Below are 15986 nucleotides of genomic sequence, written 5' to 3' on the forward strand. Positions count from 1 at the left end.
GAGAAGCAGACGGTCGCTTCTCATGAATGCCCTGACCAAGGATCGAACCTGGGATAAATGCTCAATCCACTTAGCCAAATGGCCAGGGCTGACATTTTTAAAATAAACAAGTGAATGTACTTTGTATTATGATTTAATCCTGTTACTCACAGCTCTCAAATTTAGGCCTTACAACTAAATTTGTCCACACTGCATAAAATATGTGAATTATCTATACTGTTACTCTCTTTCACATAGGTTTTCTATATGCTGAAACCCTCTAGTTGTCACGTCCAAAATACCTACTTTGCTCTTCAGATGTAAGAAGAGCCTGGGAGTAAAAGGGACTTGGCTCACAAAAGCAGATATAAATTCCCTTCATAAACTTTGGTTGGAATTTTCTTTCCTTTTCTTTTTTACAGAGACAGAGAGAGAGATAGATAGGAACAGACAAACAGAAACAGAGAGAGAGATGAGAAGTATCAATCATCAGTTTTTTGTTGCGACACCTTAGTTGTTCATTGATTGCTATCTCATATGTGCCTTGACCGTGGGGCTACAGCAGACAGAGTAACCCCTTGCTCAAGCCAGCGACCTTGGGTCCAAGCTGGTGAGCTTTGCTCAAACCAGAAAAGCCTGCGCTCAAACTGGCGACCTTGGGGTCTCGAACCTAGGTCCTCTGCATCCCTGTCCAATGCTCTATCCACTGCGCCACCGCCTGGTCAGGCTGGTATTTTCTTAAAGTCACAGTATACTTACTAATTTTTTTGCAGTTGTAAAGCACAAAAGTGGCAGCTTTGTTTAGTTCCTCATTCTGAGATTCAGTTAAGGCTTGTATCATGAGCGGAAGTCCATTGTTTTTAAAAAGGTCATACTGATTTTCCTCTGGAAAAGATATAAAAAATTACAGTAGAAGATAGTTATTTTATCATAAACTATCTGCACGAGGTCATAATTCTTCCTTGTGATAATTACAAACATATTTCAAATTTAAAATTGTAGAAAAACAAATAGTTTCAAAAGTATATTCAATTTAAGAAGTAATCAACTCATAAAATAACCTAGATTGCCTATGTGATGATCTCTGAAATATAGCCACAGAGTAGTATCAAACCTCACAAGCCCTCACTTGGTTCTTAAAAAGATACAGTTCCCAATAAAACCTGAATAAAAAATAAAAGTTTAAAAAGTATACTAAATACAGAAGTTAAGAAAAGAACAGAGAAATAAACTAATGGAGTGAATGAAAAATGAGGAAAAGAAGAGAGAACAGAAGAAGCGAGAGAGCAAACAGAGTAGGGTGGGAAAGTGGGAGAGGGAGAGACAGAGGAGACTGGAAGAAGAGAGAAGGAGAGAGGAAAGTGAAAAGAGCAGGAAAGGAGGAGAGCAGACAGGGGGAGTGGCAGGGAGTGAAGAGAGGAATAAAAATGGAAGAAGAAAAAAGAGGGGTGGGAATGATCGGTAGAGAAAGAAAAGATAGAACTTTTGAAGGTAAGACCTGTGCAGCCGTGTGAAGAGTGGACTGAAGAATGGAGAAGGAAGGGAACACAGGGAGCGACCTACTGCAATAACATTGGTGAAAGATGTGCAGGGGCTGGGGGCCTTGGGAGGGCAGCACTGGCACTGGGTAGAAAGGGATATACGGAAGGGAGAACAGAAGTAGAACCACAAGTCTTAGGGTCTGACTAAATATAATGGATTAAGAAGGATGAGGAGCAAAATGATTGGTGACTGAGAGAAAGACAATATTTTTAAGTTTTTCATATGATTAGAAGGGAAAAAAAAACCCAAAATGTATTTCCACTCCCGTTTTAATAAGCATACTAAGTAAATCCATTATTACCACAATCCTCTGTGCAATGACCAAGAGTTAGAATGATGCTAAATTTTTCTCCTGAATCCAGACTTTCATGAAGCAGTAATGCCAGAAGTTTTGAAACAATGTGGTACTTGGATAATATTTCCCCAAAAGTAGCTATGAGGATAAAATAGAAAAAATAAAAATAAAAAGAGTAAGCATAAACTTAAAACTTATAACTACACAAATATTATTTCTCATAGCTTACATATACTATTTTTCAGACCTAATCCTAGGAGAACAATCTTATATATCTACATAACATCTTATATGTGCATATATATGTCTAAATATAAATAAATGCATTTAATAAGATAGTGGTTTAGATAGCCCTTTTTAATCCCTCTTCTCATATTAAAGATATTTTACTAGCCCTGGCCGGTTGGCTCAGTGGTAGAGCATCGGCCTGGCGTGCAGGAGTCCCGGGTTCGATTCCCGGCCAGGACATACAGGAGAAGCGCCCATCTGCTTCTCCACCCCTCCCCCTCTCCTTCCTCTCTGTCTCTCTCTTCCCCTCCCGCAGCCAAGGCTCCATTGGAGCAAAGATGGCCCAGGCGCTGGGGATGACTCCTTGGCCTCTGCCCCAGGCACTAGAGTGGCTCTGGTCGCAACAGAGCGACGCCTCGGATGTCTGGTTGCAAAAGAATGACGCTCCAGATGGGCAGAGCATTGTCCCCTGGTGGGCGTGCCGGGTGGATCCCGGTCAGGCGCATGCGGGAGTCTGTCTGACTGCCTCCCCATTTCTGGCTTCGGAAAAATACACACACACAAAAAAAGATATTTTACTAAATTAAAATTTTTTGAATAGTTTCTTTTTTTTCTTTTTTTTTTTTACAGAGACAGAGAGTCAGAGAGAAGGATAGACAGGAACAGACAGACAGGAATGGAGAGAGATGAGAAGCATCAATCATTAGTTTTTTGTTGCAACACCTTAGTTGTTCATTGATTGCTTTCTCATATGTGCCTTGACCGTGGGCCTTCAGCAGACTGTGTAACCCCTTGCTCCAGCCAGCGACCTTGGGTCCAAGCTGGTGAGCTTTGCTCAAACCAGATGAGCCCGTGCTCAAGCTGGCGACCTCGGGGTCTCAAATCTGGGTCCTCTGCATCCCAGTCCGATGCTCTATCCACTGTACCACCGCCTGGTCAGGCTGCACAGTTTCTTCTTAATTATCCTGCAGATTTTGGTAATACAAAGCAATCCTAAAAGCTGAATATGCTTATTCTCATCTTATACACCTCGTCTTACCCAGATTAGACAGTAAAGAACTTTTCATGTGACAAATTCCTCCCACTACTAACTGGCCATGATTCTACTGATGTTAATGATGGAGTGAAGCACACCTGAAACTGACATGTGATGAAATTCAAAAAGTCTGCCATTTTAGACTATATACTTCTCCTCATAGTGTTTTTAACAGAGCTCACCAAAAGTCTAATAATATGTATAGCAATAATAAGGTTGTGAATTTCTCGAGGCCCTACACCCTAAGCACCATTTCTAGTGCTCACATAGAGTCCAATGCATAGCAGGCCCTCAATAAATGATTTCTTTTAAAAAATCTACTTATTTTCCAGTTCTCTGTGAACGTCAAAAGTTGATTTTTACAAACGTTTATAGGTTATCATTCCTCCATGTTTGTATAAGTGAGAAGCAGGTATGGGTTCAACTCTGGTTCTGTTACTCACTAGCTATGGTTGAGGTCAGATCTCATACTTAACCAAAAAGACACATACCTTAATTCCTGACATAATTTTTAAAAAATCTATCAGTAGAGTTTTCCATTCCTTATGTCCTCTAAATGTCCCTTGATTTTTCATCTAATCTCTTTAATTTAATACCACTTTTTAAGTGAAACAAAGGTTTAGAAATTAGAGAATCATTAGACTTGAAGTCAGAAGACCTAGATTTGAACCCTTAGGGAAGTATAACCTTCATAGGAGACAATCCATGTTAGTGTTCAAGCTACTATTTCAACACTCACCGTGTTGAACTCAAACAAAATGCAATGGTGGAAAAACTCTATAAGCATTTTTACTCACGATTATCAGCAATACATGCATCCACCGTCTTTGCCACCACTACTGCAAGCTTAGCACTGGAAAGAGTCTTGTGTGAGTCAGATTCCAGCTGCACAAGAACTTGAGACAATACATCCAGTCCACCCATAGACATAAAGTATTTCTGAACATATGCTTAAGGAATAAAGTAGAACTATTAATACTCCAAACAAAACAATGGTATGTTTCATTCACTTAATCTGCACTAAATATAACATTAACTACACCCCACTTGTGGATACCAAAATTCTCAGATGCTGAAATCCCTTCTATAAAATGATTGTTTGCATATAACTCATGCACATCCTCTCATAGGCTTTAAATCATCTCTAGATTACTTATAATACCTAACACAATGTAGATCCTATGTTAATAGTTATTATACTGTATTGCTTAGGGAATAATGATAAGGAAAATAAAGTCTGTACACGTCCAGTACAGACACAATCATCATAGGCCTAACTACACAGTACATGTCAGAAACAATTTAGATTTGTCTACAGATCTTAGAAAATCTTTGTTAAATTAAATAAAAAGGGCAATATTTTTCAAATATTTTTTATCAGCAATTGGTTGAATCTGCAGACACAGAAGCCATGGATACAGGTCCATGTAATTACTAAAAAAATCTCAATATTAAAGAATGAAAATATCCAATTGTCACTTGCACATATACATAATCATAACATAGATTGCTTCCTTATGTCAGAAACTCATTTCAACAGAGTATATGTATAGACAGTATGTTTTTTTTCTGTGTTAGATACCCCTTTTGCTTCCTTTAGCAAGAACTGATATATTTTACAAAAGTGACATTATTGGCCCTGGCTGGTTGGCTCAGTGGATAGAACATCGGCCCAGCATGTAGATATCCCAGGTTCAATCCCTAGTCAGGGCACACATGAGAAGCGACCATCTGCTTCTCTTCCCTTCCCTCTACCCCCATCTCTCTTGCAGCCAGTGACTCGATTGGTTTGAGTGTCAGCCCCAGGTGCTGAGGATAGCTCAGTTGGTCTAAGCATCAGCCTCAGGCGCTGATGACAGCTCAGTTGATTTGAGCATCAGTCCCAGAAAGGGGTTACCAGTTGGGTCCTGGTCCGGGCACATGCAGGAGTCAATCTCCCCACCTCTCAACCCCACAAAAAAAAAGAGTGACATTATCACACCCAAATCCTTTGATAGAGCTATAAAAAATAGATTCATTGATCTAGCTTGGTACTCCAATTCACAAGCTAACTAATTTCTGAATTCCAACATAACTCATTCCTCAAATGGTTTAATCTACAAATAGCAAAGTAATTTAACTGTTCCAAAAGAATACATTTCATCCATCTTAATGTATGTGCTGCTGAAGCAAGCATTCATTTAAGCCTGATTCTTTTACTTCTTAGAGCATAAAATTATAACATATTGAGAGTTTTGACAACTATTCTAAGCAAAGATTCAGTGAAAGATATATATGTCTTTCATGGAGCCATCCTCAGCGCCTGGGCTGATGCTCTCAAACCAATCAAGCCATGGCTGTGGGAGGAGAAGAGAGAGAAAGGGGGGAGGAGGGAAGGTGGTAAAGCAGATGGTCGCTTTTTCTGTGTGCTCTGACCAGGAACTGAACCCAGGACATCCACACACTGCACCAATGCTCTATATTGAGCCAACTGGCCAGGGCCAACATATATTTTTTAAAAGTCTGAATTTTGCCTGACCAACCGGTGGCGCAGTGGATAGAGCGTCGGACTGGGATGCACAGGACCCAGGTTCAAGACCCCGAGGTCACCAGCTTGAGCATGGGCTCAACTGGTTTGAGCAAAGCTCACCAGCTTGAACCCAAGGTTGCTGGCTCAAGCAAGGGGTTACTCAGTCTGCTAAAGGCCCACAGTCAAGGCACATATGAGAAAGCAATCAATGAACAACTAAGGTGTCACAACAAAAAACTGATGATTGATGCTTCTCATCTCTCTCCGTTCCTGTCTGTCCCTATCTATCCCCCTCTCTGACTCTCTCTGACTCTGTCTCTGTAAAAAAATAAAATAAAATAAAGATACCTTATAAAAAAATAAAATAAAAGTCTAAATTCTTTTGTTCCCCTGCTGAAAATGATTCTGATCAGAATGTATTCATTTCTGTGTATTCAATAATTCCCTAAAGCCCCTATTTTAGCAATGAGCTAGTGATTATAATTCTGCCATAATCCTCTTCCCAGACTACCCTACTAGCACAAATGGAGCCAAGATGTTTTAAACACAAATATTACTTTTCTGTATTGTTTCATAAAACACGAAGATCTTAATATACAAACATTCATGTTAAGAATTTTCTACATTAGCCCTGTCCGGTTGGCTCAGTGGTGGAGAGTTGGCCTGGTGTGCAGGAGTCCCAGGTTCGATTCCTGCCGGGGCACACAGGAGAAGTGCCCATCTGCTTCTCCACCCGTCCCCCTCTCCTTCCTCTCTGTCTCTCTCTTCCCCTCCCGCAGCCGAGGCTCCATTGGAGCAAAGGTGGCCCTGGCGCTGGGGATGGCTCTATGGCCTCTGCCTCAGGCGCTAGAATGGCTCTGGTTGCAACAGAGCGACGCCCCAGATGGGCAGAGCATCGCCCCCTGGTGGTCATGCCAGGTGGATCCTGGTCGGGCGCATGTGGGAGTTTGTCTGACTGCCTCCCCGTTTCCAGCTTAGGAAAAATGCAGGAAAAAAAAAAAAAAGAATTTTCTACATCTGAGAAAGTAACTGTTAGGAAATGTCATTTAAGGATAAGCAAACATTTTCAATATTAAAGAGACCCCCAAACAAGATTCTTTACTACAAAGTATTTTCATTAAAAAAACCTTGAAAAATATAAAACCAAACAAACAAAATAGAAACAGACTAATAGATAGAGAGTATACGGATGGTTTCCAGAGGGGAGTAGGGTTGGGAGACTAAGTGAGAAAGGTGAAGGGATTGAGAAATACAGATTAGTAGTTACAGAACAGTCATGGGAATGAAAAGTACAGCACAGAAAACATAGTCAAATAACATTGAAATAACTATGTGTGGTGTAAGGTGTGTACAGGAAACATCAGGGGAAACACTGAAAAGTATATGATTGTCTAATATCTTTTGAGATTATTGTATAGCTTTTCTTTTCTAGTCTGTGAATATGGTGAATTTTCTAATGTTAAACAATCTTACATTCCTAGAATAAATCCCACTTGGTCATAGTATATTATTACCCTTTCTATATATTGTTAGATTTGATTTGTTTATATTTGGTTAAGAATATCTGCATCTATGTTCATAAAGGATAATAGCCTATAGTTTTTAAAAAATATATATTTTCTTCTTTTAAAAAATTTTTACTGATTGATTCTAGAGGAAGGAAGAAAGAAAGAAAGACATCAATTTGTTGTTCCATTTATTTGTGCATCCATTGGCTGATTTCATTTGGATGATTCTTGATTGTGCCCTGATCGGGGATCACTCACAACCTTGGCATGCTGGAACGATGCGCTAACCAACTGAGCTACCTGACCAGAGCTACTTTTCTTACAATGCCTTTTTCAAGTTTTATATGGAAATAATGATGGCCTTAAATAATGTGTTGGGAAGTGTTTCTTCCACTTCATTTTCCTGGAATAACTTAAGCAGAATTTTTCTTTTCCCTTAAATGTTTGGTAGAATTCATCAGTGAAGCCATCAGAGCCTAGAATTTCTTGTGTTAGGGTTTAATCTAAAAATTTGATTTCTTTAAAAGATATAGGAATATTCAAACTATGTATTTCTTCTAGAGTGAGCTTTGGTAGTTTCTGTGTTTCAAAGAATTTGTTCAATTCATGTAAGTTGTCAAATTTAGTGGCATAAAGTTTTTTTTAACTATTCCTTTATTATCCTTTTAATATCTGTTAAAATCTATAGTGATGTCACCCTTCATACCTGATATTGGTGATTTAGGCCTTCTCTATTTCATGGTTAGTCTGGCTAAAGAATCCATTCAAAGAGCCTGACCTGTGGTGGCGCAGTGGATAAAGCGACCTGGAAATGCTGAGGTTGCCGGTTCGAAACCCTGGGCTTGCCTGGTCAAGGCACATATGGGAGTTGATGCTTCCAGCTCCTCCCCACCTTCTCTCTCTGTCTTTCTCTCCTCTCTCTCTTCCTCTCTGTCTCTCTCTCTCCTCTCTAAAATAAAAAATAAAAAAATAAAAGAATCCATTCAAAGAACTAGCTTTTGGTTTTATTGATTTTTCTCCATTTTGTATTTTTCTATTTTATTGGTTTCTGATTTCTTTATTATGTCATTCATTATACTTTCTTTAGGTTTAACCTGCTTTGTTTCCTGTTTCTTAGGTGGAAACTAAAATAATTAATCTGAGCCTTTTTCTTTAAGGAAGACAATGCTATAAATGTCCCTCTAAACACTGCTTTTGCAATATCCTACAATTCTTTTTTTTTTTTTTTGTATTTTTCTGAAGCAAGAAACCGGGCCTGACCTGAGTTGGCGCAGTGGATAAAACGTCGACCTGGAAATGCTGAGGTCGCCGGTTTGAAACCCTGGGCTTGCCTGGTCAACGCACATATGGGAGTTGATGCTTCCAGCTCCTCCCCCCCTTCTCTCTCTCTGTCTCTCCTCTCTCTCTCTCTCTCTCTTTCTCTGTCTCTCCCTCTCCTCTCTAAAATAAATAAATAAATAAAACTTTTAAAAAAAAGAAAAGAAATTTCTTAAGAATATTTTTAAGAAAAAAAAAAAAAAAAAGAAACCGGGAGAGACAGTCAGACTCCCGCATGCGCCCGACCGGGATCCACCCGGCACGCCCACCAGGGGGCGACGCTCTGCCCACCAGGGGGCGATGCTCTGCCCCTCCGGGGCGTCGCTCTGCCGCGACCAGAGCCACTCTAGCGCCTGGGGCAGTGGCCAAGGAGCCATCCCCAGCGCCCGGGCCATCTTTGCTCCAACGGAGCCTCGGCTGCGGGAGGGGAAGAGAGAGAGAGGAAGGAGAGGGGGAGGGATGGAGAAGCAGATGGGTGCTTTTCCTGTGTGCCCTGGCCAGGAATCGAACCCGGGACTTCTACATGCCAGGCCGATGCTCTACCACTGAGCCAACCGGCCAGGGCCTATCCTACAATTCTTGTTTTTTTTTTTCTTCCATTTATTCATTTTAGAGTAGAGAGGGAGAGACAGAGAGAGAGAGAGAGAGAGAGAGAGAGGAGAGAGACAGAGAAAGAGAAGGGGGGAGGAGCTGGAAGCATCAACTCCCATATGTGCCTTGACCAGGCAAACCCAGGTTTTCGAACTGGCGACCTCAGCATTTCCAGGTCGACACTTTATCCACTGCGACACCACAGGTCAGGCTACAATTCTTAATGTTATTTTTCAGTTGTACCATTCAGTTAAAAATATTTCTAATTTCCTTTGATATTTATTCTTTGACTCAAGGTTTTGTGTTTTGTTTGTTTAGGTTTAATTTTTTTTAGTACTGAGTTGTATAATTTCCAGCTATTTAAGACTTTTCTAGATGTTTTATTTTCTTTTAAAATTTTTATTCTTTATTGATTTTAGAGAGCAAGGGAAGGAGAGAGAGAGAAGGAACAAAATCATAGTTGTTTCATTTTCAGTTGTTCATTGATTGCTTCTCCTATGTGCCTTGACTGGGCAAGCCCAGGTTTTCAAACAGGTGACTGACCTCAGCATTCCAGGTCAACACTTTATCCACTGGGTCACCATATGTCAGGCATATTTTTAATTTAATTATATGTGGTCAGAAAATGTATTCTGTGGGTATTTAGTTTTGCTTGGCAGTTTTATTTTGTGAAGGGATCTGGGGAGATTTAAAAATATACTGTCACAATCATCTTTGCAATAACTTCCTAATAGATCTACTTTTAAGATTTTCCTATCTGTGATAGTCTTAAGGGAATCCTAAGTGACCCAACTTACTGGTATAAAATTAATCTATTAATTTAATTAATTCAATAGGTGTTTTTTTTTTTCAGAGACAGAGAGAGGGATAGATAGGGACAGACAGGCAGGAACGGAGAGATGAGAAGCATCAATCATTAGTTTTTCGTTGTGACATCTTAGTTGTTCATTGATTGCTTTCTCATGTGCCTCGACCGTGGGCCTTCAGCAGACCGAGTAACCCCTTGCTCGAGCCAGCGACCCTGGGTCCAAGCTGGTGAGCTTTGCTCAAACCAGATGAGCCTGTTCTCAAGCTGGCAACCTCAGGGTCTCAAACCTGGGTCCTCCGCATCCCAGTCCGACGCTCTATCCACTACGCCATCGCCTGGTCAAGCTAATTCAATAGGTTTTTATGTATTGAAAATAGTTTCTTCAACTATAACTTAGAGAAAAAATACTTACTGTTATTTGCAAGAGTGAGTCCAATAAATGAACAAATAGGGCGAATTATTTCAGGTTTCATGCAACTTATTAGCCAGTCATTAGCATCAGGAAAAAGTGAAGAGCAAAGCATTTGATTTTCATCTGAAAGAAGGCAAAGTTAATCATGTTTTAATATATTTGGAAAATATCAATTTTCATTTATTTTTATCTTTATTTTTATATTTAAATATTTGAGGTAATTACCATTTTGAGGATTGTTGACACAGACACACAAAGTACTACACACTGATGACCACAGCTGATAACTCTGGAAAATATTTTTATCTGACAAATTCAACTCATATTTTGAAAGAACTGCCCTATTAGATTAAAAAAAAAAGTAAATTAATACAAATGTGTTATGGTCTTTTTTTTATATACAGGAACAGGGAGAGAGTCAGAGAGAGGAATAGATAGGGACAGACAGACAGAACGAAGAGAGATGAGAAGCATCAATCATCAGTTTTTTGTTGCGACACCTTAGTTGTTCATTGATTGCTTTCTCATATGTGCCTTGACCATGGGGCTACAGCAGACCGAGTAACCCCTTGCTCGAACCAGCGACCTTGGGTCCAAGCTGGTGAGCTTTTTGCTCAAGCCAGATGAGCCCGCGCTCAAGCTGGCGACCTCGGGGTCTCGAACCTGGGTCCTCCACATCCCAGTCCGACTGCTCCACTGCCTGGTCAAGTTGTGTTATGGTCTTAAGTAATGAATAATTAGTAACAAGAAATTTGTATTTGCTTACCTAAATAACTGTGTCAGAACTTTAATACAACCTGTTTCTCTCACAAGTGTTTGTCCAGTCCCTTAAAAGAATAGCCACATATTACATGAGTATGACTTCTGTTTAGAGAGTTTTACAGAAACAGAATATACTTAAGTAGCATTTTTTTTTTTTAAAGATTTTATTTATTCATTATAGAGAGGGAAGAGAGAGAGAGAGAAGGGGGGAGGAGCAGGAAGCATCAACTCCCATATGTGCCTTGACCAGGCAAGCCCAGGGTTTTGAACCGGCAACCTCAGAGTTTCCAGGTTGACGCTTTATCCACTGCGCCACCACAGGTCAGGCTTAAGTAGCATTTTAATAAGTAACTTTCAACTACTTTAAAGTATTACAAGAATAACACAGAATTACAGTAAATAAAATCTAATCAAGATTGTGGGAAATATGTTGCTTATGCTTAGAGAATGACAGTACTCAAATTTCTTTTTAAAATTACATAACATCTATTTTGCATGGTTCTATGTTGCAATAACAAAATATGCTCCAAAATTTTTAAAAATTCAAATAAAAAATAGAAAAAATATAACCTAGAAGCATTTTATTTATTTATTTATTTATTTTGACAGAGACAGGGAGAGAGAGAGTCAGAGAGAGGGATAGATAGGGACAGACAGGAAGGGAGAGAGATGAGAAAGAAGTACCAATTCTTCTCTGTGGCTCCTTAGTTGTTCATCGATTACTTTCTCATATGTGCCTTAAATGGGGGACTACAGCAGAGTGAGTGACCACTTGCTCAAGCCAGTAACCTTGGGCTCAAGCCAATGAGCTTGGTCTTCAAGTCAGCAACTTGTGGGCTCAAGCCAGTGACAATAGGGTTATGTCTATAATCCCACACTGAAGCCAGAGACCCTGCGCTCAAGCTGGTGAATTCATGCTCAAGCTGGCAACCTCGGGATTTCTAACCTGGGTCTTCTGCATCCCAGTCTGATGCTCTATCCACTGTGCCACTGCCTGGTCAGGCATAAACCTAAAAGCATTTTTTTTTTCCGAAGTGAGAAGCAGGGAGGCAGTCAGACAGACTCCTGCATGCACCCGACCAGGATCCACCCGGCATGCCCACCAGGGGGCGATGCTCTTACCATCTGAGGCATTGCTCCATTGTGGTTGGAGCCATTCTAGCACCTGAGGCAGAGGCCATGGAGCCATCCTCAGCGCCCGGAACAACTTTGCTCCGATGGAGTCTCAGCTGTGGGAGGGGAAGAGAGAAATAAAGAGGAGGAGAGGGGGAAGAGTGGTGGACAAGCAGATGGGCGCTTCTCCTGTGTGCCCTGGACTTGCACACGCTGGGCCAACATTCTACTGTTGAGACAACACTCTACTGTTCAGCTAACCAGCCAGGGACAAAACCTAGAAGCATTTTAAATGCTTATAAAATTTCTAACAATTTGAAGATTTAAATAATCAATGTTAAAAAATAACCTTGACCTGAACAGTAGGTATAGAGGAACATGCTACACTATCTTTGTAACTTTTTGCAAATCCAAAGTAATTCCAAAATAAAAACTAAAAACAAACAAACTAAAAATCAACTTTAGCCAAGAGCTATATGAAATTTAAGGTCATTGCTCACTGATAAACACTCCAGTGAAAAATGAACCAACCTAATTCATTAAATGCCTCTCTTTTGCTTTTAAAGCAGTTTCTTTTCAATGTTAGAATAAATCTTTTTTTTTTTAATTTTATTTATTCATTTTAGAGAGGAGAGAGAAATGGAGAGAGAGAGACAGAGAGGGAGAGAGAGAGGAGAGAGAGACAGAGAGAGAAGGTGGGAAGGAGCTGGAAGCATCAACTCCCATATGTGCCTTGACCAGGCAAGCCCAGGGTTTCGAACCGGCAACCTCAGCATTTCCAGGTTGACACTTTATCCACTGCGCCACCACAGGTCAGGCTTTTCAATGTTAATTAAATAATACAAATAACTTTACTATTTGTTAAAATTAATAAATATTGGATGAATAGTTCTGGCCAGTTGGCTCAGCAGTAGAGCATCAGCCTGGCATGTGGAAGTCCTGGGTTTGATTCCTGGTCAGGGCACACAGGAGAAGCACCCATCTGCTTCTCCACCCTTCCCCCCTCTCCTTTCTTTTTATCTCTCTCTTCCCCTCATGCAGCCAGAGCTCCAATGGAGCAAAGTTGGCCTGGGCTTTCTAAAATGTCTCCCGTTACAGAGCAACACCCCATATGGGCAAAGTATCACCACCTAGTGGGCATGCTGGGTGGATCCTGGTCGGGCGCATGTGGGAGTCTGTCTGTCTGCCTCCCAACATCTCACTTCAGGGGGAAAAAAAAAAAAAAATATATATATATATATATATATATATATATGATATATATGATGATTCAATGCATACTCCTTTCTTAAAGCTGATAGTTTTCAGTAATTAGCAAGAACAAAAGACATTGATATAAGGACCAGAATTTTAAAAATTAATAATGATTGTTCCAATTTATTATTTTTAATAAATGTTTCTACAACATAAAATAATGTACTTACTGTTATTTGAAACCAGAACCAAAATAACATAGACAGACATTCTTTTCAAGCTTGTGTTTGAATCATTATTAGATAAGAATCCAATTAAGTCTTCAAATAATTCTGAAGTACACAAAGTCTGCTGACAGTAAACTGAAATATAAAAATTCAGAAACCGGCTTTAGAAAACAGAGGAACAAATAAGACTTGTGTTATTTTTTAAGACTTCTCTAGAAATAAAAGTATCTTTCCAAAAAGAAAAAATAATAGCTACATAAAAGTAGGCAGTTTTTATCATAAAATAAACAGGATTTTTTTAAAAAGAATTTGAACACAAGGATATAATCAATATTTTTCCAGTGTCTAAAATCAGCTATCAGACTCTCTCTCAGAGGCAAGGACAATGCTTTATTTATCCCCAATGCCTAGTACAGAGCTTGATTCTTAACCAGTACTGAAGAAATATTTAATGGATGAAAATATAAGAATATAAAGTTGTTTAACAAATTGATGTTTTAGATTCAATTTCTTTTATATTTGAAGTTTTTATTTTTCAAAAATTTATTTACTGATTTTAGTGAGTGGAAGGACAGGAGGGAGGGGAAGGGAGAGAGGAAGGGAGGGAGAAGAAGGGTAGGTGAGAGAGAAACATCAATCTGTTTCAGTATATGCCCTGACCAGGGTTCAAACTGGCAACCTGTGTGTATCAGAACAATGCTCTAACCCAGTGGTCCCAAACCGTTTTTGGGCCACGGACTGGTTTAATGTCAGAAAATATTTCACAGACCGGCCTTTAGGGTGGGATGGATAAATGTATCACGTGACCAAGACAAGCGTCAAGAGTGAGTCTTAGATGGATGTAACAGAGGGAATCTGGTCATTTTTAAAAATAAAACATCGTTCAGACTTAAATATAAATAAAACGGAAATAATGTAAGTTATTTATTTTTTCTCTGCGGACGGGTACCAAATGGCCCACGGACCGGTACCAGTCCATGGCCCGGGGGTTGGGGACCACTGCTCTAACCAACTGAGCTATCCAGCCAGGGCTCAACCTCATTTAAAGTATACTACAGAGGCCCTGGCCGGTTGGCTCAGCGGTACAGCGTCAGCCTGGCGTGCGGGGGACCCGGGTTCGATTCCTGGCCAGGGCACATAGGAGAAGCGCCCATTTGCTTCTCCACCCCCACCCTCCTTCCTCTCTGTCTCTCTCTTCCCCTCCCGCAGCCAAGGCTCCATTGGAGCAAAGATGGCCCGGGCGCTGGGGATGGCTCCTTGGCCTCTGCCCCAGGCGCTGGAGTGGCTCTGGTCTCGGCAGAGCGATGCCCTGGAGGGGCAGAGCATCGCCCCCTGGTGGGCAGAACGTTGCCCCTGGTGGGTGTGCCGGGTGGATCCCGGTCGGGCGCATGCGGGAGTCTGTCTGACTATCTCTCCCCGTTTCCAGCTTCAGAAAAATAAAATTAAAAAAAATAATAAAATAAAATAAAGTATACTACAGAAAATGTTTTTGCCAACATGAATTTGTATACCCAGAGTATATTTATCCATATACAAGATGGTTGTTGGTTATCTTCATATTTTGATTGATTCAGATACCTGAATATATAGAAAATGAACAAAATAGAAAAACCAGGTATGGACCCACCACATATGAAAATTCATTAAGTGATGATGGTACTATCTCAAATCAATGTGAAAAAAAATCTACTACTTTTTACTAAGAAGTGTTATCTGAAAGTGCAGAGGTTGCCAGTTTGATCCCTGTGCAGGGCACATACAGGAACAGACCTATGTTCCTGTTTCTCTCTCCCTTTCTCTCATTCTAAAATTAATAAATAAAAAAGTTAAGAAGTGTTAAGATAGCTGGAGTGCTATTTTATATATATATAAAAGACAAAACTGGAACCATTCATAACACCATACTTCAGGAAAATTAAAAAAGGATCAAAAATGTAAAAGTAAATTTAAAATTCATACAAGTACCAACAGAAAATGTGGGTAGATTCCCCTATAACCTGGGACTATGGAAAACTTTCCTATTGCTCAAAATACCAAAGCAAAAAGGGAAAATAAGGATGAATTTTATTTTCATTAAAATTAAATAACTTATGCATGATAGAAAAAAATAAAGTAAAAAAAAAAAGGTTCTAAGGAATGCCAAGGAGAATTGTCAAAGCTCTTTTTTTTAATTGATTTTATTTATTGTGTTTACATAGATTCTAGTGTCGCCCCAATAAAAGCTTTTGAAATGGACAAAATGATTACTGAATGTTCGATCTAGCATACCCTTCTAGATTATCTGTGCCTTTCACTGTTTTTGAGATATTTCACGACTCTGTGAATTGTAAAAAAACAAAACAAAACAAACAAAACCCCTGATAGTCTTGCAGTTACTCTCATTGACAGAAATGCAAAACATTTTGGACAACAGAATTAAATTAATTATTGCCATGCAAATATTGACCAGTTATGTGCCTATTTAT

The 15986-nt window shown here is 39.8% G+C and overlaps 1 protein-coding gene across 1 annotated transcript in view; it reads right to left on the reverse strand.

Annotated features, from left to right (window-relative positions):
* The window catches only part of TERB1 (telomere repeat binding bouquet formation protein 1), a 44158-nt gene that overhangs the window by 18847 nt on the left and 9325 nt on the right, over positions 1-15986 (reverse strand). Inside the window, exons 6-12 of the mRNA XM_066348712.1 lie at positions 13525-13656; positions 10992-11052; positions 10451-10566; positions 10226-10348; positions 3878-4030; positions 1823-1954; positions 739-864 (exon numbers count right to left, since the gene is read on the reverse strand). Of these exons, the coding sequence (XP_066204809.1) occupies positions 739-864; positions 1823-1954; positions 3878-4030; positions 10226-10348; positions 10451-10566; positions 10992-11052; positions 13525-13656 (843 nt within the window). The remainder of the gene's footprint in view (positions 1-738; positions 865-1822; positions 1955-3877; positions 4031-10225; positions 10349-10450; positions 10567-10991; positions 11053-13524; positions 13657-15986) is intronic.

Source organism: Saccopteryx leptura, chromosome 9, assembly GCF_036850995.1.
Source record: "Saccopteryx leptura isolate mSacLep1 chromosome 9, mSacLep1_pri_phased_curated, whole genome shotgun sequence".
Lineage (NCBI taxonomy): Eukaryota > Metazoa > Chordata > Mammalia > Chiroptera > Emballonuridae > Saccopteryx > Saccopteryx leptura.